The following is a 23,875-nucleotide window of genomic DNA, read 5'->3' as shown; positions in this document are numbered from 1 at the left end:
CCTCATCTCACCCGATATTCAGATTTTACCTTTTAAAAGTTTTTTTTTCGTTTCAAGTTTTCATCCTTACTAACGAAATGCATGCTTGAATATTTAATTTTTGAAGGAAAGCTGAAAATGCAAAATCAGAAAAAAGATTCATCATTTTTTCAGCAAAAATGTTAGGGCAATCAATAACTCTAAACATCTGAAATGCAATAACAGCAGTTTTCACAAAACGTAATGAAAATTTGAAATAGGTTTATTTGATAGATTTCCTTTATAGAAATGTCAAATAAACCTATTTTAAGGCTTTATTAAGTTTTGTCAATAAGGCCGTAAGTATTTAGCCGACATAATTTGTTGTGAAACGTTTCAAATGGCAACACTGCATACCGCTGACTTTTGCTGCCACAATCCCCCATAAAACACTTGATCAATACCAACAACACTACTCACATAAACAAAGAGCAGAGGGCCATGGCAAGAGACCGGCTCACACAGCTTCTAACAGTTGGGGGGATCGTCTGTCTCTGTAAACAAAAGCCCATGAGACTGTTAATGTTTAACGCAGCTACTGAGTGACTCTGTAAATATTTGGATACCCTCGAAAGCATTTACTCTCGCTCTCTAGGCATCATTCTCTGCCTCTGTTGTATTTGTATTGCAATTAAGAGAGGTTGCCTTGGCTCCAACATCTGTTCGCTGGCATGTTAAACCTTCTGTTGTTGTCAATTTTTAGTTCAGTCAACGGCAATTATTCGATTCAAAAACAACGACCGTTATAACGCGACGGCTGAAAATGCGTTTTTAAGAAAGAAGACATTCAATTGTTTTTTTTTTTTTGCAATAAGTCGGCATATTGGAATTACAAAAAAAAAAAACACAACAAAGAAAATAGAAACGTGCCTGTTTTACGTGTAACAAAAGCTATAATTTTGTATAGCATATAGACACGTGGAAAAATTAGAAAAAATCAAGAAAATAATCAGTAATTAACAGGAGAAGAAAAAAATTGTGATCTCATAAATTAAGTGTGTGTGTGTGGGACATTATTTTCAACAAAAGGTGGAAACGCTAGCAGTACCCCAGCAAAATATTGATCACAAAAGTTCAACAGTTATTTTTTCGAGAAAATCTTTAAACTAAAAAGTAGAAGCGAAAATGAATGGATTCGCATTGTCACCCTCAGTGTCACTTGAAAGTCGCCATAACTCTTTTTTCGTGTGTTCTTTGTTGGAGTTCAGCGAAAAAAGAAACCTTAACAAGTGTTACCTTGCCAGTTGCTGCTTGAGTTTTACAGAAACGCGACAAAATGGGTTTTTTGTTTCACTTTTAACTGCTGGAAAACTTCGGCTTGTTGTCGTTGTTTACGGACATTCTGTTTTGAATACCTACATTTACATTTACCGGTTGTAAAATTTGTTAATTGCGAAAATGAAATAACAGCAACAACAACATCAACATCTAGTATTCTATTTTGTTCATACAAAATCACAAGACCATAAAAATGTGAACGTTTTAGCACAGAAATAGTTTAACTACTAGACTCAAAATTGCCCATTTTACATTGAGGCGTCGATGGTATTGTTTTTGCGAATATTCTTACACAGATGAGGGAAATGAAATCTGATTTCAGAAGAAAGAATGCTTAGAACGATCAACAAAAGGTCTTTTCTCAGTTCGCCAGAGTGTAATCTTGCGTACCCTTTAACAGAATTCTCCTTGTGGTATATAGAGATAAACCTCAATCTGATTTTTATACCCACCACCGAAGGATGGGAATGTATTAATTTTGTTATTCTATTTGCACACATATCGAAATATCCATTTCCGACGCTTTAAAGTATGTATATTCTTGATCGTCGTAAAAATCTAAGACAATCTAGCCATGTCCGTCGTCTGTCTTTTGAAATCATGCTACATAAATAGAGATATTGAGCTGAACACAACTCCACAAATTCTTTTTTTGTCCATAGGCTATATCTTGATATCGCCCCCATAAAGACCGATACGCCGATTAAAGGTCTAAAAGCCACATTTATTACCCGATTTTGCTGAAATTTGAGACAGTAAGTTGTGTTGGGACACTCGACATCCTTCTTCCATATGGCCCCGATAGGTCTAGATTTGGATATGGTTCGGTTAGGTTGAAAAGATGGTGCAGATATTAATCCGCCCCATGCCACAATGGACATACACCTAAGCCAGTATTAATCAGATTTGGATATAGCTGCCATATAGACCGATCTCTTGATTTAATGTATTGGGCCCATAAAAGGCGCATTTATTGTCCTGTGTTAGGCCCTTCGACATCCTTCTTTAATTAGGCTCAGATTGGTCCAGCTTGGATATAACTGTCATATAGACCAATCTCTCGATTTAAGGTTTTTGGGCCCATAACAGGCGCATTTATTGTCCGATGTCGCCGAAATTTGGGACAGTGAGTTGTGTTAGGCCCTTTGACACCTTTCTTCAGTTTGGCCCAAATCGGTCCTGGTTTGGATATAGTTGCCAAATAGACCGATCTCTCGATTAAGGGACTTGGGCCCAAAAAAGGAGCATTTATTGTCCGATGTCGCAAAATTTGGGACAGTGGGTTGTGTTGGACCCTTTGACATCCTTCTTCAATTTGGCTCAGATCGGTCCAGATTTGAATATAACTGCCATATAGACTGATCTCTCAATTTAAGTTTTTGTGCCCATAAAAGTCTCATTTATTGTCCGATTTCGCCAAAATTTGAGAGAGTGAGTTATGTTAGGCCCTTCGATATTCTTCCTCAATTTGGCTCAGATCGGTCCAGATTTGGATGTAGCTACCATATAGACCGATCTCTCCATTTGATGTCTTGGGCCCATAAAAAGTGCATTTATTGTCCGATGTCGCCGAACTGAGTTGTCTTAGGGCCTTCGACATGCTTCATTAATTTGACCCAAGTCAGTCCAGAATTGAATATGACTGCCATATAGACCGATCTCTCGATTTAAGGTCTTGAGCTCATAAAAGACGCATTTATTGTCCGATTTCGTCGAAATTCGGCACAGTGTCTTGTGTTGGGCCCTTCGACATCCCTCTTCAATTTGGCCCATATCGGTGCAGAGTTGAATATAGCTGCCATATAGACCGATCTCTCAATTTAAAGTCCTATAAAAGCGCAATTATTATTCGATATCGCTGAAATTTGGCACAGTGACTTATGTTAGGCTTTTCGGCATCCGTATCGTATGTGGTTCAGATCAGTCTATATTTGGATATATAGCTACCAAAAAGACCAATATTTTGGTCTTCAAAATTGAACAATGACTTGTACTTATTAGACCACTCAACGTCCGTGCCGAATTTGGTCCAAATCGGACCATATTTCGATATAGCTGCTATAGAGGCATAAATTATGCATTTTTCACCGGATTCTGATGAACGGTGGTTTGCATATATACCCGAGGTGGTGGGTATCCAAAGTTCGGCCAGGCCGAACTTAACGTCTTTTTGCTTGTTTAGAATCTTTTTGTAGGGGTCCGTCAATCTTCTGAAATTTCAACCAAATGATATACTTAAATACGTACATTGATATCATTATCATGTATCAGATCGAGTAAAATTATGAATATTGAATAACAAAATGGTCAAGCGTTAAGTGCGATTTCAATGTGTCGTAATTATGTTCAGACCAAACATAGATCTGGTTCCTTGTTGGAGGCACCATTTCGGATATACATAACTGAACATCAATGAACCGGATGGGATTTACTGAGACAACGTGCTATGGGGACGATCTTATCTTACCAATGAATCGTAACAAGTCGAATCTCTTCTTTCATTTAGAGTAAGCGCCCACATCTTTATACTAAATTTCCTATGAACATTCCGGTAAGGAACAGAGGATTCTTCTCTCATATCAATGAGTGCAATTCAATTAAAGTTTAAGCTCAATGATAAGGGGCCTCCTTTTTTATGCCGATTTCGAACGGCGTGCCGTATGCAACACCCCCTGGTAGATAAATTTTAACATGGGTAACAGGAAACCTCACAAATGTAGCCAGTATTAGTAAGGAGATAACCACCGATGAAATTTTTTCTGACGTTCACGCCGAGATTTGAAGTTAGGCGTTCGGCATAATAGGCGGACATGTTAACCTCTGCGCCGGTAGCATCGCCCCGCATCCTTAAAGTCAATTGGAAATGTAAATTTTAGAATCGATGGTCAATGCAAAGGCGATGGTAAGGTGGGAATCTATAAATGAATGATATCAGGATTCTCTGGTCTATCGTCGACGGGAAAAGGACGAACACAATATATATTTTTTTTGTGTTTTTGGCAAGCGGTGTTCATAAGCCATTGTCATAAGCGGCCACTGTAAAAGTAATCTTGATGAAGTTAATAACGAAACGATCGATCATTTGCTTTGTTCATTTCTGGGTTAGCAGTAGGCTTGCCAGATAGCCGGGACCGGTTGGGTTTATCCCGACTATACAACAAAAAACAAAGGTGGTCATAAGGCATTGTCATAACCGGGCACTGCGCGATAGGCCCTGTTATTCCGCATAATGTTTACTGTAAAAGTAATCTTGATAAAGTTGATAACGAGACGATCGATCATTTGCTTTGTTCATTTCTGGGTTTGCAGTGTGCTTGCCAGATGCTCGAGATCGGTTGGGTTTATCCCGGCTATTCGACAAAAAATATACGAAATTCCCGACTTTTGGAGCCAACACATTTATTGAACAAATCGGAAGTATAAATACGAGGTACCTTCCTTTGTGCAATCAATTTTGTATATTCGAAGGACTGAAACTTTGCACAGATTCCCTCTTTGTCCTTAGGCAGGTTGAGTTAAAATATGGGCTATATCGGCTATATCGCTATAGACCGATCTCTCGATTTAAATTTTGGGCCCAAAAAGAGCGCATTTATAAACCGATTTCGCTCAAATTTGGCAAAATGGGTTGCGTTAGGCCCCTTGACGTTCCTACCGAGTTTAGTTTAGGTCGGACTATATTTGTATAGAGCCATCATATATACCGGTCTCTCGATTTAAGAGCATTTATTATTCGATTTTGATGAAATTTGGCACAATAAGTTGTGCCCCTCAATGTTCGTAACGAGTATGGTCTAGGCTATATATACCGATCTTCCGATTTAAGTTCTTGAGCCATTTCGCTGAAATTTGCCATAACGAGCTGTGTTAGGCTCTTTGACATCCATGCCCTTTAGGGTCCGGATCGGTCTATATTTGGAAATAGCAGCCATGTATACCGCCCTCCCGACTTAAGGTCTTGGGGGCAATAAAACGCATTTTTTATCCGATTTCGGTGAAATTTGGCACGATGAGTTTTGTGAAGCCCTTTGATGTTTGTACCGAATATGGTCCATATCGATCTCCAGATTTACGGTCTATGGGTATTAAAAGACAGATTTATTACCCAATTTAGCTGAATTTTGATACACTGAGTTGTATTTGACCCCTTCTCATCCCGAATATGGTGTAGATCGCACTATACCAGTCCGAAATATATCATATATACATAGTCTAGGTCGGACCATTTTTCGATAAAGCTGCTAAGGTTTCACCCCACCCCATGTCGTACCCAAACTAGGCTACATAAAGGGAATTATTAAGGTCCCCCTACAGGTGTCAAAACTAGAAAAAGCTCAGGGTGTCTGCCATGTCCAGAGTATATGCTGTACTATCTAAGACCAAAAAAAAATCACCGAAGTCATCCCACTCCGATGACGGAGTTATCCCAAAGTCCCTGCTCGGGCGCCACAGTAATGACAATTTTTTTTCATTGGCTGGGATATAGGTAACGGGTGAAGGTTCCGTCACAGAAAATGTACAATTCTAACAGTCCAAAGAAAATGGTTTAAATGGTGGGAGCTACATCGCAATAATTTTTCAGATCTTTTCCAATTCTTAAACCCATCCTAACAATAAAACAAGTAAAAGCATTAAGTTCGGCCGGGCCGAACATTGGATACCCACCACTTCGGGTATATGTGTAAAACACCTTTCGTCATAATTCGGTGAAAAATGCATTATTTATGCATCCATAGCAGCTAATTCCAAATATGGTTCGATTTGGACCAAATTCGGCACGGACATTAAGCGGTTTAATAAATGCAAGTCACTGTTAAAAATTGGTTTAATATTGGTCTTTTGGCATCTATATTCAAATATAGACCGATCTGAACCATGTAGGACACGGATAAGTCAATGTGTCAAATTTCAGCGAAATCGGATAATAAATGTGCCTTTTTTTGGGGCCAAGATCTTAAATCGAGAGATCGGTCCATACAGCAGCTATATCCAAATCTGGGTCGATCGGGTCCATCTTCAAGAAGAACATCGAGGGGCTTAACACAACTCACTGTCCTAAATTCCAGTGAAATCGGACAAGAAATGCGCCTTTTATGAACCCAATACCTTAAAGATCGGTCTATATGGCAGCATTATCCAAATCTAGACCGATCTGGGCCGTATTGAACAAGGATGTCGAGTGGCTTAGGCCACAACTCACTGTCTCAAATTGCAGCAAGTTCGGATAATAAATATGGCTTTTATGGGCCTTAAGACCTTAAATCGGCAGATCGGTCTATGTGGGGGCAATATCAACTTAACTTAAGTTTCAGCTTGACTTCAACGGACAGACGGACGGAGATGGTTAGATCGTCTTATATATTTCGGTCGGAAACGGATATTTGGATATTTCGATGTGTTGCAAATGGAATGATAAAATGAATATACCTCCATCTTTCGGTAGTGGCGACTCATTTTTTTTTAGTGAGTCGCCTGTCTGAAAACTGGTGTTCTTTAGTGAGGGATGGATGGACAGTGTTAATCTACAAAGATTAATAAGCGTTACCTTAACTCAACATCTCGTAGAGTTCCACATATAATGAAACTGTAAGTGTACCCTCAGCCTAAAGAGAGTTTTTCAAAATCTAGTCATTCTGTTTGTGAGACCTCAAAATATTGATGCGCGGCCTCTATTCATGGTTATCTTGACATTCTAAGTCGATCAAGCCCTGTTCTGTCCTTCCGTTATGATAGCGGTCGAAATTTTGCACATATGCTTCTTATGTTGGTCGATGATGATTGCAAATGGGCCATATGGATTCAGATTTTGTTAAAGCATGTGAAGTGGTCTTTCGACTTGACTTTTTAAACCCCTAGAAGCTGCCGATTGGGCTGAAACTTTGCACATAGTTTTCCGTTACGACTTCCAACAATCAAGTTAAGTATGGTTTAAACCAGTCTATAACCTGATATATAGCTCCCACATTAACCGATCTTCCGTCTTAATATCTTGAGCTCTATGAGACCGCTTAAATTTTGTACGTAGTGTTCTATTATGACTATCAACAATGGTGACAAGTATGGTTCAAAACTTATATAGCTCTCATATAAACCATTCTCCCGATTTGTCATATTGAGCCTCTAGAGGCCTTAATTTTTATCGAATTGGGCAATCGTGCCATGTACGGTCCAGGTCATATGTGTAAACTTTTGGAAGAATCCATGGCGGTGGGTTCCGAAGTTTCGGCCCGGCCAAACTTTTTATTTGTTCAATTTCAATTCAACCCTTTCGCTTCTAACACTTCTTTAGAAAAATTTACAAATGGAGCCTTTTACCATTAAAAGATTTATAATTTGAAGAAGACATTGTTGAACTTTTGTGATCATACCAACCGTTTGCTGTAATTGGAAACCTGAATAAAAAATAAACAAAATTTACAGACTTCCTGACTTAAATCAATATCTTATAGAGAAATAAAATCGCCAAACTTGTATGCACAAAAAAAAAAAAACAAAACTTAATGCAATAAATATTCAAATTAAACAATTGCGGTTTGAAATACAATAAAACAAAAAAAAAAAAAAAAAAAAAACGACCACAACTACGAAAAACACCAAAAACCAAATGATAAATATTGAACTCGAGCACATATCATAAAGCACAAAAAAATTCCTATAAACAATAAAACAAACAAAAGCGATCATATAAAAAAAGATAAGAAATACCTCAGTAAAGATAAAAAATAAGCAGTATATAGCAAAGAAAAAATTCGACACAATCATGGAGTATATGGAATATGCCACCTTAGCTTGGGAATACTTGCCCTATGCCTTCTATGCCTTTGTATTCCTGACCTTAATCCCAAAGTCGGTGGGAAAAATCAATGCTTTTGCCAAAGCCAACTATGAGGCAAATCGTTACAAATATCATCGCTGCTATGGACCTGAGCTATGTTGTCATATTCTGGAGGGGGGAGAGGAGCATTTACCCAAACAAAAATCCCGCAAAGCGGTCACCCGAGTATATCCCAAAAAGCAGGTTGGCAAGAAGGATGCAAAACCTGCTTCTACAGTCAGTGTGGAAGAACCTGCCAATGTCTATAAACGCCAGGTTCACACTCACACCAATGTCAATAAAATAGCAAAGATGTTCGAAAGTGGAGGTGTCCAAAAGAAAATCAATCGGGTGACGCCTACCGTTTTACCCGATTTCCGCAGATGTTCTATGAACTTCGACGATGAGGAGGAAATGTACGAGAGAAAAGATAGCTTGACTGTGCCCAAAGTCGAGGTGTGCATGCCCAAGAAAAGGGAGAATGTGGTATTGCGCCGTTTGCCCAAGCTAAGCCAAGAGTTGGAGGAAAACAATGAAAATTCCTCAAATGTCTTAAACCAAATGCCCAGGGAGGAAGTCCCAACGGATTTTAAGGCCAGTTGGCGCAGTGAACCCATAGCCATACAAAAGCCAAAGCGTGAAATTCCTGCCCCTTTGAGTTTGCACGAACTGAGTTCGGCCACACCCTCCACAATGTCGCCATCCCATTCTTCGCCGCCGTCTTCACCCCACTCGGAGTGTTCACCGGTGGCCCTATCACCTCTGGAGCGTTTCGCCCCAATGCTGAATATGAAATCCAGCCTAGAAGATATCTTTGCCGCCATAGCCAAGAGTGCCGAGGATTCTGATGGTTTTCTATATCGAAGCTGCAGTTCCCTATCACCGGTGACTTCTATCGATGACATACTTTCAGAGAGACGTCTGTCGCGACCCTTATCGGCCTATTCCATAAGCGATCTGCTAAACGATGATCACAGTGGTAATAATAAGGCTTTGGATGAGGCTTCATACATGGAAAGTTATCTTAAAGTTTTGAATAAGACCTGAGAAATTTAAGACTCTGTAGCCTTTTGGTCAGTAAGAATTTATTTTTGTGATTCCCCGGGGAAAATAGAATAAAAGTGCCATCAAAAAACAAGAGTTTTACTCACCATGGCACACTATAATACTGCAGATAAGTGTTCTGATTCTGATTCTGCTTCAATGCAATCAGTCAGTGTGTGTATATGAGTCAGTTTTTCCCCATTCCTTAATCCTTCCGAAATTTTTTGTAAATTATTTACTATTTTTAAGAGCTAGATCAAGTCTCAAAGTTCACAAATCAATTGTTTTTAAAGCTTTAAATAAAATTTTGTTCTCTTTAAGTCCATCTTAAACAAAACTCTATTTAATACATCAAAAGTGTATTTTATTCAAATGTATCTTACGAACCACAAAATTTATTCGCCCAAATGCTGTCTGTATTTTGTTTGCGCTGCATTTGCACTTAACCCAAATTTTTGCCTGTTTGAAAAACATTTAAAACAAAAGTTTTGTTAGAAAAATTCTTTATTTTCCCTAGAAAATAAGTTGTTATTTAATTTGCTTATTTATTTAACTAAAATAAATTAAGTTGTAATTGTAACCCCCACTTTTTTAACAAATAAAAATAATTAATGTAAATTTTTAATAATAATTTTTGTAAACAATTCTCAAAATTTATAATTTTTAAAAAATTAAACACAAAATTGTGTAAAGATGTAAATATTGTAATTTTTATTATAATTATATTAAGAAACAAAACATTAAACAACTTTTTCACAAAACAAACAAAAATTGGCTCGCCTTTATTATCACCAAGGGAAACAAGTTGAACAGGATAAGAAGAAAGACAGGCAATTTATAATGTGGAGAGATGTTTGGAGGTGAGAGGCATAATACTGTCTAAATTTTTCTTAAGTAGATCATTACAGAACATTTGTTTCTCTTTGCCGAACGTAGAATAGATTCCCTTCTTCAATTTAGTTCCTTCTTCAATATTTGAAACCCACTTTCGAGATGTCTTTCTCCATATATATAATCTTCTCCGGCAGTATATCTGTCTACACGATAAGCTGTCTACTTGTCTGAAATCTCGTTTGGTATTGAATGGTTCGGAGAAATTCTTTCCTATTCTTACTGAGGAACGTGTTTCAGCAAGGCATCCTGCAGAGTCTTATATATTTTGCAGGAATGCCAAACTCAGCAATGGCTTGAGATACCTTTGAACATATAGGGCTATCGAAAGCGGTTTTGTAGTCGACAAAGAGATGGTAGGTGTTGATTTGTCCTTCTCGGGTCTTTTCCAGTATTTGGCGCAGTGTGAATACTTGGTCTAGAGTGGATTTACCAGGTCTAAAGCCACATTGGTAGGGACCGATTATCTCATTGACTTTAGGTTTTAATCTTTCACACAGTACGCTCGAGAGTATCTTGAATGGGAAGGGGAGGAGACTTATTCCTCTGTAGTTGGCACATTCCGTCTTGTCTCCTTTCTTGTGTACCGGATATAGTATGCTGAGGTTTCAATCATCGGGTATGCGTTCTTCTAGCCAGATTGCACAGACGAGCTCATGCATACGTCTCATCAGCGTGTCGCCTCCGGTCTTGAATAGTTCAGCGGGTAACCCGCCGGCTCCTGCTGCCTTTTTGTTCTACAGTTGGGTCACGGCTACTTGGACCCCATTCATCATCAGGGATTATTTCTTGTTCTTTCCATATCCTCAGCACACTATCTGAGTCTGTTACTATACTTCCTTCTTTGTATCTGCAGGATATTTGATTTTTTGGTAGAATTTCCGGACTTAATTCTGGCTCCTGAACATCTCGCTTCGCTCACTCTCACGACTTCTCATTTCCTTTTTATTTCTGCGGAAGAGACGTTTCTCCTCTCTCCTTTTATCCCCTCCTTCATCTGACGCGTTGCTACTGATTGCAGGGTCACTCTATGTGCCGCATTCTTGGTTTGAGTAGCATTTCGACACTCTGCAATGGATTGCCGCTGCGCAGTTATATCATCGGGAGAAGGAGTGCTTTTATTAAGCAGTTGGGTCAGTCGAGTGGAGTATGCCGTTGCCAGCTACCGTGCAGTGTATGATCGCACTTTTCTCGGCAATTTGAGACGTGTGCGAACCTTTGCTGCAACAACTTAATGAGCCGAATCGATGTTCGTCCCTCGGATCGATCGTCCATCTAACACGGTGGATGAATGCCTTCCATATATGGCAACATGGTCTATTTGGTTTCTTGTGTTTTGATCGGGTGACAACCATGTGAATCCTTCGATTTTGGAATCTGGTGCTGCTAACTACCATGTTACTTGCTGCGACGAAGTTTCTTCGTGTAGGGACACATATATTTTCCTTCCCTATGTTTGCATTAAAACGAACGATTTTAATATAATAGGCGGGAAAGCGGTCATATTCCCTTTCTAGACGCTCTTAGAAAATATCCTTGGTCCGATCGTCCTTATCTTCCGTTACGTCTGGGCAAGGGCGCAAGTAAGGCTGATGTTAATGAATTTGGCCTTTATGCAGATTGTGGCTAGCCTCTCATCCACCGGATTAAATCTTGGGACAAGGTGTTTCAGTCTCCGATTAACCACAAATCCACAGCCAAATTCATGCCTTGTCTCGTGCCAGCTGTAATATAGGGCGTCACCACTCGGTGTTGTTGTGGAGCCCTTCCCGAGCCATCACATTTCCTGTATGGCAGTAATATCTGTCCTGTATTTTTCCAATAGATCTGCCAGAGCGTACGCTGCACCCTCTCTATAAAGGGTTTAGACATTCCAGGTGCAAATACGCAAGTCGTGGTCCTTAAAACGCTTGCGAGAGTCGTCAACATAGTGGGGATCGCTTTTCAATCTTCTTCGTTTTTATACCCTCCACCATAGGGTGGGAGTATACTAATTTCGTCATTCCGTTTGTAATACCTCGAAATATTCGTCTAAGACCCCATAAAGTAAATAAATTCTTGATCATCATAACATTTTAAGTCGATCTAGCCATGTTCGTCCGTCTGTTGAAAGCATGCTAACTTTGGAAGAAGTAAAGCTAGTCGCTTGAAATTTTGCACAAATACTTCTTTTTAGTGTAGGTCGGTTAGGTTAATCGGTCCATATTTTGATATAGCTGTCATATAAACCGATCTTGGGCCTTAACTTCTTGAGCTTCTAGAGGACCCAATTCTTATTCGACTATGATGAACTGTTTCTTATGGCTTTCTATAACTGTGCTAAGTAAGGTCTAAATCAGTCCATAATAACCTAATATAACCTAAATGTTACTTTTGACTACGATTTAGATCAGTGGTTAAATCTTTTACTCCACATCTTCAATGAAATTGCCGAAAATTAACCGGAATATTGCAAAATCATTGATCCTAGTAAAATGTTGAATATTCAGAACAAATTTGAGATAATTTTTTTCTAATATCATCTAATTAGATATAATTTGATCCAATTATATCCGATGGAAGATATAATTTAATCTGACTATATGAATTTTTGTTACTCGGGTTGAAATAGCTATAATTTGTATACCCATCACCAAGGAGGTAAACAAAGCTAATTATTCCGTTTGTAATACCTCGGAATATTATTCTACTACCCATTATAGTATATAAGCGTATATTCTTAACATTCTGAGTCGAACTAGCCATGTCTGTACAAGTAACGATAACATTCGAACGATATCGAAATAGGCTTGAAATAGCGCCATATCGCTTAAAATTTGGATAAAGCTTTCATATATAATGGTCTTCGGATTTGATTTATTGAGTAGCTCCCATATAAACCGATCTCCAATTGTTGCTCGAATTGGCTGAAATTTGATTATGACTTGCAACATCCCTGGTAAGTATGGCGCTAATTCGGCGGCAGGAATTTGGAACTAAGTCAATTTGTGTACATATTTAGCAAAATTCCACGATGGAGGGTCTTTCAGAGTCAGCCGGAACGAACGTAGCACATTTTTACTTGTTTATTTATAATTATTTTTGGCGTTTTCAAAATCCATTATTCAATAAGTATATTTTTTATACCCACCACCATAGGATAGGCGGTTTATTAATTCAGTCACAACGAAATATCCTTTTCCGACTCTAAAATATATGTAAATATATATATATATATATATATATATATATATATATATATATATATATATATATATATATATATATATATATATATATATAAACGATGCCCGTGTGTCCGTATTTTTGCTGTGCGCAGATTAAGTTCTTGAGCAGAATAAATCGGACCATATTTGGATAAAGCTGCCATATAGACCGATCTACTGATGCAGCCCTCAAAAGCTGAATTTTTTACCCGATTTCGTTGAAATTTGAATCAGTGAGTTGTTTTAAACCTCCCGACATCCGATTCAAATGTGGTTCTGATTGGACCATATTTGGATATAGCTGCCATATAGACCGATCTGCTGAAAACGCCCCAAATGGCCATATAACCAATTATGACTATATGGGACTTGGTTTCTTTGATTGTTCCGTAGACTCAAAAACGGTTGAACCGATTTTGCTAAAATGTTTACAGATTGTGTAGGTTGGTCTGGATGGAAACATAGGCTGTATAATTTTTTGATATCGGATGGGGGCGGTTACTCCCCAGTTACCACAAAACACCACCCAAAATCAAAAGTGGACCGATAATGACAATATCGATATCAGATGAATGGTATTACAGACTAGAAAATATCACCCTAAACAGAACTCATTTCCGATTCAATGTGGAGCTCAAATGTATTTATTCTCAGGTCAAAGTGCCGGTGGGCTCCCCATCTCTAAAACATCCTCCAAACGGTTCATGTGTTTACCGACCATGGTAATATTGGGCTCAAATTAAAGGGATTTGAGAGTTAAGCACAAATTTAATATTGATGTTTGAGTCGAAATGTCTAAGGTCCCATCCCTCCCCTTAAAAGCACTTCTCAGTACGCTCATTTAAAAAAACTGGTCTCGGAGATTGGTAATGCGATGCGTTCGAAAATTGTTTGCACTCTTACAGCCAGGGTAGGGTGCCCAGGTGGCCATGCAAAACCCTGCAAATGGCTGTATAGACCAATCACGACAACATAGGACTCTAACGCAAGGAGAAAAAACGTATTGGGGTCGTCCCACCCCAAAATATCTTTCTAATCGGACGTATTCACCGACCATTGCAATATGTGACTTACATAAAAGCTATTTGGCAAAAGAGTACGAAATTGATACTCATTTTTGGGACAAAGACCGTGGTCCACTCCACCCTCAAACAGAACTGGTTTACAGACCATGTCAATATAGGTCTCATATAAAATGTATTTGAAAGTTGAGCACGAAGCTTATATTTACTTCAAGGGCCAAGTGTTTGGGTGGCCACCCCACCCCTGAAAAACCCCGTAAACAGGAATTATTTACCAAAGTGGTAATATAGGACTCAAAAAAAAGGCATTTGGGAGTAGAGTATAATTTTGCCCGTGAACTGAGCGGGGGCAATCTTCTCACACATCAATGAGTGCTTTCCGATTCAAGTTTAAACTTAATGCTAAGGGGTCTTTTTCTATAACCAAGTCCGAACGGCATGATTTGGCAAAAATTTACATGACCATGCATGGCTTGGTACCTCGCTAATATCGCCAGCATTGAAAGGGGATAACTATCGCTTTAAATTGTTTCGATGTTCTCGCCAGGATTCGAACGCAGGCGTTAAGCGTCATAGGTGGACATGGGCTACAGTGGCACGAATTCGATATCCACATTCAGGGCGAAGTGTCCCCACCCTTAAAAGACATTAGCGAGTTTAAGAAGGCGCAGCAGAGCGGGTCCAGTTGGGCTAGTCTAGATATAATTTTGGATATGTTAGTGGAGTTATAATAAAATAGGATGATTTATATATCCATGGTGGTGGGAATCCAAAGTTCGGCACGGCCGAACTTAACACGTTTTTATTTATTTTAGTTTTCAATATTCAATATATTTTCAATATTCAATATATTTTCAATATTGTAGAGGATGAGACTCCTTATTAATACAATTTTATATAAATATAATATTCAGGGTCAAAACCAGACAAATGTCCTAGTTGTCCACTAAATATTATAATTTATAGAATTTTATTAGTCGAGGCTTGGACAGACGATCCAGCGTCAGATCCGCCAACGGCTAGAATTAATATGGTTTATTAATGTTTATTATTGTTTAACTTGACTTTGACTTGATAGTCAATTGCCCAAACTCCCAAAGGGAAAAATATGCGCTTTTCTATTATGTGCTCTTTATTGGGTAGACGCAAGTCATAGAATGATGATGGTTACAATGTGTTTCCTAGTTTTATAAAGCAATGGACTGTTACAATTTTAAAGGTTGGAACGTTGGGAGAAAATGAATAAATATAAAATTTCCAGTACAATTCCAATACATTTTAAATGGACTCAAGCCTTAAAAAATTAAACTCGAATACACAGGTGATCATTTAAATAGTGTTTAAACATGTTAACACAAATAAATCGATTAATGATTAAAATAAACAAAGCGATTAAATTTAGGTATCCAATAAGATGATGGCGACTGTTACAATATTCAATATATTTTCAATATTCAATAACATACATATGTACGTGTTGAAAGCACACCCAAAATAGTACTTAAATAATTTTGCTATCTAATTTCTTTGTCCAAAGACGCACATTTATATATCTATTGAGGAATTTCTTTCTTTCAATATTTAAGATTCATTTTGGCAGCAGATAATTTCTTAAGACCGTTTCTTTTGGCCGGAATAGTCATCAACAAAGACCTCAATATTGGCTTTTTCCATTCAGCAGCATTTCTTCAGAAAACATAGCTGCTCATTGTTGGGGGTGGTTCTTTACTCTGTATTGCTTATGATGTTGTTGCAATTAGTTCTTTTAAAATTGTCTTCGCTCTATTAAATGTTATTGCTAATATTTCGTAAAACTTGGAACAGTCAAAGCACACCTATTTTTAATTAACTTTGAGTACGCGAATGTCTGTTGTCACAAAATAGAAAAATAAACAAACAAACCAAACGCTCACATTTTCTATTTTATCTCGACCTCGTAACACAAAAGTAAAATCAGAGACGCAGCCAAAACGCAAATAGAAAATGAAATACTTTTGATTTGATATTAGAAAAGAGTAAAAAATTCCAAAAATAAGAAATGAGGAGAGGAAAAAGAATTCACTTTTTGATTTACTTCTTTTTTTGTGGCATATTAAATATTTGAACTATTTTTTACATGGTCGAAACTACATACCAAAGATAAAATTCTTTGTGGGGGATGGGGTAACATTACGAATGAAAAAGATAATAAAATTAGATACAAGTAAACCACAATAAATGTTGGATATTTCGGAGAGTTTAAAGTGGAGTTAGAGGCCATTGTGGCGCAGAGGTTACCATGTCCGTCTAAGACGCTGAATGTAATCGCCTAACAAATGCTAGCGTTATTGTTAGGTCTCCAGGCAGAAGAGGTATCGCACAGTGGCATCGAACAGCGCTCTTGAATATGAGATAAGTTTCCCCTCACCTTACTCTTAAACTTGAAGGAGACTGTGAATTTTGAAGCTAAGTTGTATGTCTTAGGCTAACTTGGGTGAACAATATAAAACCGACGTCAATCATAAGGAAGCTGGAATTCCTTGGCATCAAAATTACCGTTGTGAAGTTTATTAATAACATATTAAAATATGCATTACGACACGGTTGGAATTTGTGGATCTACAAACATGGTTCAGCAGAAAGACACTACAGGGAGGTGTACTGTCTCCTCTACTTTGGAATACAGCCCCTTACTATATACTGCATAAATGTATCTGGAAGGAAAAGGTGTATTAGTGAGTCAAAGGCGTATGCCGATGACGTGGCTATTGCGGATAAGGAAAAGTTTCCCGGCACTATTAAATACATAAAGGGTAGCTGAAACAAAGTGTTACTAATTCAAACGAACACATTCTTATACCCTCCACCATAGGATGGGGGTGCACTAATTTCGTCATTCTGTTTGTCACACCTCGAAAAATGCGTCTAAAACCCTATAAAGTATATATATTTTTAATCGTCATGACATTTTAAGTCGATCTAGACATGTTCGTCCGTCTGTCCGTCCGTCCATCTGTCTGTCGAAAGCTCGCTAACTTTCGAAGGAGTAAAGCTAGGCGCTTGAAATTTTGCACAAATACTTTTTATTAGTGTAGGTCGGTTGGGATTGCAAATGGGCCAAATCGGTCCATGTTTTGATATAGCTGCCATATAAACCGATCTTGGCCTCTGGAGGGCGCAACTCTCGCCCGATTTGTCTTAAATTTTGCACGTGATGTTTTGGTATCACTTCCAACAACTGTGCTAAGTATGGTTCCAATCTTTTCATAACCTGATACAGCTGTCATATAAACCCATCTTGGGTCTTGACTTATTCAGCTTTTAGAGGGCGCAATTCTCATCCGATTTGGCTGAAATTTTGCATGAGATGTTTTGTTATGACTTCCAAGAACTGTGCTTAGTACGGTTGAAATAAGTCCATAGCCTCATATAGCTGCCACATAGAAATTTGTACAACGGCTTCTCCCATGACCTTCAACATACGTGTCCAATATGGAGTGAATCGATCTATAGCTCGGTACTGCTCCCATTCATTTATGGCCCGAGTCGGACTATAACTTGATATAGCTCCAATAGCACAACAATTCTTATTCATTATTCTTTGTTTGCCTAAAAAGAGAGAGCGCAAAGAACTCGACAATTGCTATCCATTGTGGAGGGTATAATAGATTCGGCCCGGCCGAACTCTTACTTGTTTTATGCAGGCCGTGGTTTATGACCATGATCCCCTTCTTCCATTCCATGGGAACAGATTTTGCTTCCCAGACCTCCCTAATTATGGTAATGAGCGCTTAAGCTATGGGGTGTGACCCATACCGCAACAGTTCAGCAGGTATGTTGTCAGGGTCGGCTGATTTGCCATTTTTGAATGAGACCAGAACGGCCTCAATTTCTTCGCAGGTATGTGGAACTGTACACCTGCGTGGGATTCGGCGCACAGTGGGATTAAGAGGGTCAGAGATTACGTACTCGGTTGCTGGTCCTTCGGAGCTGAAGAAACCACGCCATCGCTCTAATTACTATCCGGGTGTTGTTAATTCCGATCCGTCCTCATCTTTTATTATTGCCGTTGGCTTTATATTGTTGCCGCTCATTTGTTTTATTGACTCGTAAACACCACGCATGTTTCCAATATTAGCTGCATTTCGGCTTGCTCTGCCAGCATATTAAAATATATTCGCTTATCTCTGCGAACTAGGTGCTTAGCCAGCGAGACGGAGGCGCGATATTCGGTCCTGGCTGCGGCTTAAGTTACAACTGATTTTGCCCGTAGCAGTGCGTTGCGTTGACGTTTCCGGTTGTTTATTGCCTCTATAGCTTCGTTCCTTATCTATGGTTTTTGGGATCGTCAGGCATTGCCTATGATAGGGGTGGCGTCTCCATACATACTGCTGTTATGTCGGCCCATGTATGGGTGTTATTTTGCAGCTTCTCCGGTTTTTGCGCAGAAATCAACTAATCTGTCGCCATTGTCATTCCTGGTATCGTCAAGTCCTTGGATGCCCATGATTGATTAAAATTTCCCATAACAAGTCTAATGTATCCTTTTGGTAGAGAGCGTTTAACTGAGTCGAGTTGGGAATAGAATTGATCCTTTGATTCGTCGTCAACGGCTATGGTCGTCGTGTAGCGTTGTACAATGGATATTTTGCGGAATTTCGAATTTAATCTTGCCGTCACAATGCGTTCAGATACATTATGTTGTATGATAGAAGACCTCGCGAGGCACTGCTGCCAGTGGCACAGTCTTGGATTGACGGAACTCTGGTATTGCCGTACTACACAAATGAATCAAAGCTTGAGGAAAGATTGGGCCTGGGGATCTACATCGAGAACCCAGGGACTGAGATCTGTTTTAGATACGGGCGATCACGGAATGCGTTAGGTGGAGCGGTGTAAACGCGAGGACGTCGAGTGTGAACATATTTTCCGACAGTAAACTGGCTATCAGGGCAATAACAACCAGGTCGCGAACAATCTTGGAGTGTAAGAAGTAGATTAACGCACGATCCGAATCGTTTGAGTGCCAGGACATAGCGGAGTATGGGGGAATGAAAGAGCAGACGATTTGGCAGTGATGGCCAGATGACTGCCATCAATAAACTTGGCTAACCCGAAGCCTTTCGGCGGGTCGAAGCAGTCCGCGTTAAGGGCGTATTCGACGAACGTGCATGTAACGCTGCGGAACAGCGTCGGCAGGATGACGAAAATCGTATGGGGAGATCCGGATCGTGAGAAGGCGAGGCTATTACTGAAAGGAAGTAAGAAGGAGGTCAGTATAGCTTTCGCTTTTATAACGGGACACATAGGACTACGAGCTCACTTGTGTAAAATCGGTGCGGCAAGTGATATCATGGAAGATGATGAGACGTTGGAACATTTCCTATGTTATTGCCCGGCATTCACGGCTAACAGACACCCGTACTTAGGTGGGGACACAATACCAGACATGAGCCAATTGAGGGGCGTGTTATGATTTAATTTTCTTTTACAAGGTTACTTTTTTAGTATTTAGAGCGCACAACAAGCCGATTACTGGCTTAGGTGTATGTCCATAGTGGCATGGGCGTATTAGTATCTGCACACTCTTTTCAACCTAACCTTGACGTAAAAATTTCACAAACGCTGTATTTATTTGGGTGCATAATGCTCACCAAATGTTATTGGCAAAATATAAATTGTCTCTCACACCGTTTAAAATATTTTTCCATTTCCTAGAATTTCATTACTTACGATCTCCTATAAAATTTCCTTTATGGCTTCCATTTTTAAATGTCACCATTCTAAAGTCTCGTAATCATACTACAATTTATATTTTTGTCCGCAAGTGATTTATGTGATAAATTTGTTTGCAATGGAATTCAGTTCACTCTGATTTGTTTAGCTCACAAATCAATAAAACCAAATGAAATCTAGCGTAACTAAACACAATTAACAATGGCTGGTCGACGATAGTCATTGCAGACGGTTATCGATAGAACCAATTTAAATAAAATTCGTAACACTCCCATGTGTTTAATATAATTTTTAATTGATACAAAATAATTCATTTGTTTTCTTTCTTTCCGTATGAGGCAAAATAACATCAGCATCGGCATCATCTGACGATTAATGATGCAATTCTCTGATAATGAACTATAATTTGTTTAATTGCATTTATTGAACCCATCAGTTTAGGATATGTGATTGTAGATTGTAAAGATGGGATGAAAAACGAAAAATAAATAAAATCGTTTGATTTGTTCAAAGATATTTGCATAAAAAGATTAAAAACCACATCGAAATATAATAGAGAAAAAAATCCGAAAGTTACTTCAAATGGCAATTCTGTCCTTTATAGATCAAACAGATTTGTGAGCTTTGTTGGAGTACTTGAACGCTGAAAACAGTTTAAACTGTAAATCGAAGATTGAGGGAAATTGGCCCATCTCTACCCATGCTCGGTGAGTTTTAGCGGTCCATCATCATTAACCGAATTATTGGGACATTTCACAACGGACAATATCATTAAAAAATCTCTTATTTGTCTTGGGCCACTCTACATTATGTGCTATTGGAGCCAACGTTTTCATTCAATTTGAAATTCTCTTTAGATGCTTTATATCGTCTATATGTTCTGTATATCCAAATACTACTTCATATTAATTTGTAGGCTAATTTTCATTCCCAGCTCCACAATTGTTTCTCGTTCCATGCTGAAGAACTTCTTAAATTAAATCCAATTAATTTATCTCTCTTCAGTTTACTACTCACACATTGCAATATTACAAAGCCCTTTTGTTGACAACAATTTTTTTTATTAAGACATAATGGCTTAACAGAACTACTACTATGTGCTCCCATAGTAATAACAATAATAAATAAATAATAAGAAAATAAATAAATCTAAATTAAAACCAATCAAACACTTTAGACTCATGTAGAGCTAAGGGCTCACCAACTGTGTGCCATATGTAATAATGTGTGTGTTCATTCATTGTTTTTATCCCATTACTCTGCTGTCCTCTGACTCTATTTTCAAATATTTCTGACCGGCTTAAGATATTTTTAAAGCTTTTTAGTTCTTTTTTCTTTGAAAAACTTGCTTCCCCTTTTGATCTGTGGTATGGCACTACCCTAAGAGTCAGCAAGGTTTGGCCGTTTGCAATGTAGCAATAAAGGAATGATAATATTTCTTAGAGTCAAAGTTCAATGGCTGGCGTTGACTGATTGCGACGCACTCGTGTGAAGATGATCTCTCTGTCTTTTTGCCTGTAGGTCAACATTCATTTTACAAAATTCTTTTTACTCAACATACAATTCACTGAAGACTATAATAAACTCAGAGGAATTTATTTCCTTGCGAGTTTTTATCGGGTTTGTTTTGTGCACAGTGTGATATCATCTGAGAAAGTTTTGCATTCGGATGGCAAAATAAAGACTTACTTGATTTTGTAGTAAAGAAAAAGAAGTAAAGGGTAATTTTTTAGCTATTATCTCTTTGGCAACACTGGTTTAAACAGCGCACGCACGTTTCGTGTTTTGTTTCACTGTCAATCATCTTCAGTTTGTTCTATAAACAAACAACGCTTCCAAATTTTTGAATTTTACTATCAAAATGCGTGCCCTATTAAGAAAGTTCATCGCTCGCTTCTTCCATTTTATGGTCAGCTCATTTTTGGATCAATGTGTACGTTAATAAGCAGAATTGTCGATTTTAGAATGATGATCAGCCAGAAGCATTGCAAAAGCTACCAATGCGTGTAGAAAAAATCATAGTTTGGTGCGGTTCATGGGATGGTGGCATTATTGGACCGTACTTCTTCAAAGATGATGCGAATCACAACGTAACTGTGAATGGTGAGCGCTACCGTGAGTTGATATCCAACTTTTTTTTTGCCCAAAATGCAAAAGCTTGACTTGCCACACAGCATGCATAATAATGGACTTATTAAGAGGCGAGTTCGTTGAACATATTATTTCACCTAAGTAGTGCGATTTAACGCCTTTAGACTTTTTTTTGTGGGGCTATGTTAAAGTTCATGTCGATACAGACAAGCCCGCTTCAATTAACGCATTGGAAGACAACATTGAAGCATTTAATCGTGAGATACCGGCAGAAATGTTGGAAAGAGTATGCCAAAATTGGACTAAGCGGATGGACCATTAGAGACGCAGTCACGATCAACATTTGCATGAAATAATCTTCAAACATTAAATTACATGGACCGTACTATCGATTGAAATAAAGATTTCGGCTGAAATAAAGATTTTTTTTAACATTCCTGTAGCTTCTAAAAAATCACCCTTTAGAATATAATCCTTTTTAAATGCTGAAGAAAATTTTGAGGAGAATTGGATATCATTAAGCTCGTCTCGGTGGAAAAGAATAGACACGTTTTCGCGGTATATTCAATATAAGACGACCTACCAATGAATGGCCCTTGAAGCCTCCACACCTAATATGGTTGAAAAGTCTCCTTACCATAAAACAACATGCGTCGCATAGTGGTTGGTGTATAAACTCAATGTTTATACTTATTTTTTAATATGCTTATGAAGCACTAGTTTTAAAATCATGAATTTGTTGTCTAAACACACATGAATTGTATAACGGTTGAAAAGACACTGAAATTAACGTAACGAAATGTAAATGTCATGAAAATGTACTTAAAAAAATACAAATGTCTATACTCGAAGGCTTCTTGGTTAGCTAAACTAAGCCACTACGTCAGCAGCAGCATTCGAGTCAGCAATAAATTGGAAAAATGAGCCTGACTCTTTGTTTTACTTTCCCCCCTTTTTTTATTCCGCTCTACGGGTAACCTCTTTCATCTTGGTATATTGGTGAGAACTGTGAGTCTGTAATCCCACAATACAGTCCACAACCAGTTAATGGTATAGCTTGGATAACATCCAAACCATCCACATACTCTCATCTCTTTGGAGCGACCCCCTTACGTGCTGGATGTCTCCCCCATTTTATTCAGTTGGTGTGTTGAGATCTTTGGCTTTCCTTTTCTATTGCAAAAATCTCCGATTATCCCGATTATCGGCTAGTCTCGAAAGAGACACAAACGAAAAATCAGTAAGGAAAGGCAAAAGTCGAGCGGTGCCGACTGTATAAAATCGGGCGATATACATATATATGGCAGCTATATCAAATTCTCAACCGATTTCTATGAAATTCACAAGTAATATTAAAAGTCATTCGAAAATCGTTCCTGCCAAATTTCGAGAGAATCAGTTAAGAAATGAGCACTTTGTTGCAATATTTCTCAAAATCGGACGAACAATCTAAACCGATTTCAAGCAAAATTCTTAAATATTGTAGAAGTCGTCGAGCAAGGGGTTGTACAAAATTGGACAATAAATGCGCTTGCAGTGGCTTTAGGAGTAAAAATCAGCCATAAATCTGATCTGAACCGAATTCTATGAAATTCACCAGTTATGTCGAGAGCAAGAGAAAATCCTTCCTGCCGAATTTCTAGAGAAGCGGTTGACAAATGACCATATTATCGCAATATTAGTCCAAATCGGACGAAAATATATATGGGAACTACATATAAATCTGAACCGATTTTTTCCAATTTCAATATTCTTCGTTTCTAGGCCAAAAAACATGCCTATACCAAATTTTTAGG

At 38.3% G+C, this 23,875-nt stretch overlaps 2 protein-coding genes across 16 annotated transcripts in view; both read left to right on the top strand.

The window, feature by feature from the left end:
- LOC106082465 (supervillin) overlaps nucleotides 1–23,875 on the top strand; it is a 927,162-nt gene that overhangs the window by 850,095 nt on the left and 53,192 nt on the right. The window lies entirely within an intron of this gene.
- Nucleotides 718–9,760, top strand: LOC106082466 (uncharacterized). Of its 2 annotated transcripts, none has more exons than XM_013245006.2 (2): nucleotides 718–1,047; nucleotides 7,746–9,760. In XM_013245006.2, the coding sequence occupies exon 2, from the start codon at nucleotides 8,057–8,059 to the stop codon at nucleotides 9,155–9,157; it is 1,101 nt and encodes a 366-aa protein (XP_013100460.2). In that variant the 5' UTR covers nucleotides 718–1,047; nucleotides 7,746–8,056; the 3' UTR covers nucleotides 9,158–9,760. The 2 variants fall into 2 exon arrangements, with proteins under 2 accessions (XP_013100460.2, XP_013100461.2); XM_013245007.2 differs by having other exon boundaries at nucleotides 7,717–9,760.

Source organism: Stomoxys calcitrans, chromosome 1, assembly GCF_963082655.1.
Source record: "Stomoxys calcitrans chromosome 1, idStoCalc2.1, whole genome shotgun sequence".
Classification (NCBI taxonomy): domain Eukaryota; kingdom Metazoa; phylum Arthropoda; class Insecta; order Diptera; family Muscidae; genus Stomoxys; species Stomoxys calcitrans.
This window is presented reverse-complemented; position numbering and strand designations above follow the sequence as displayed.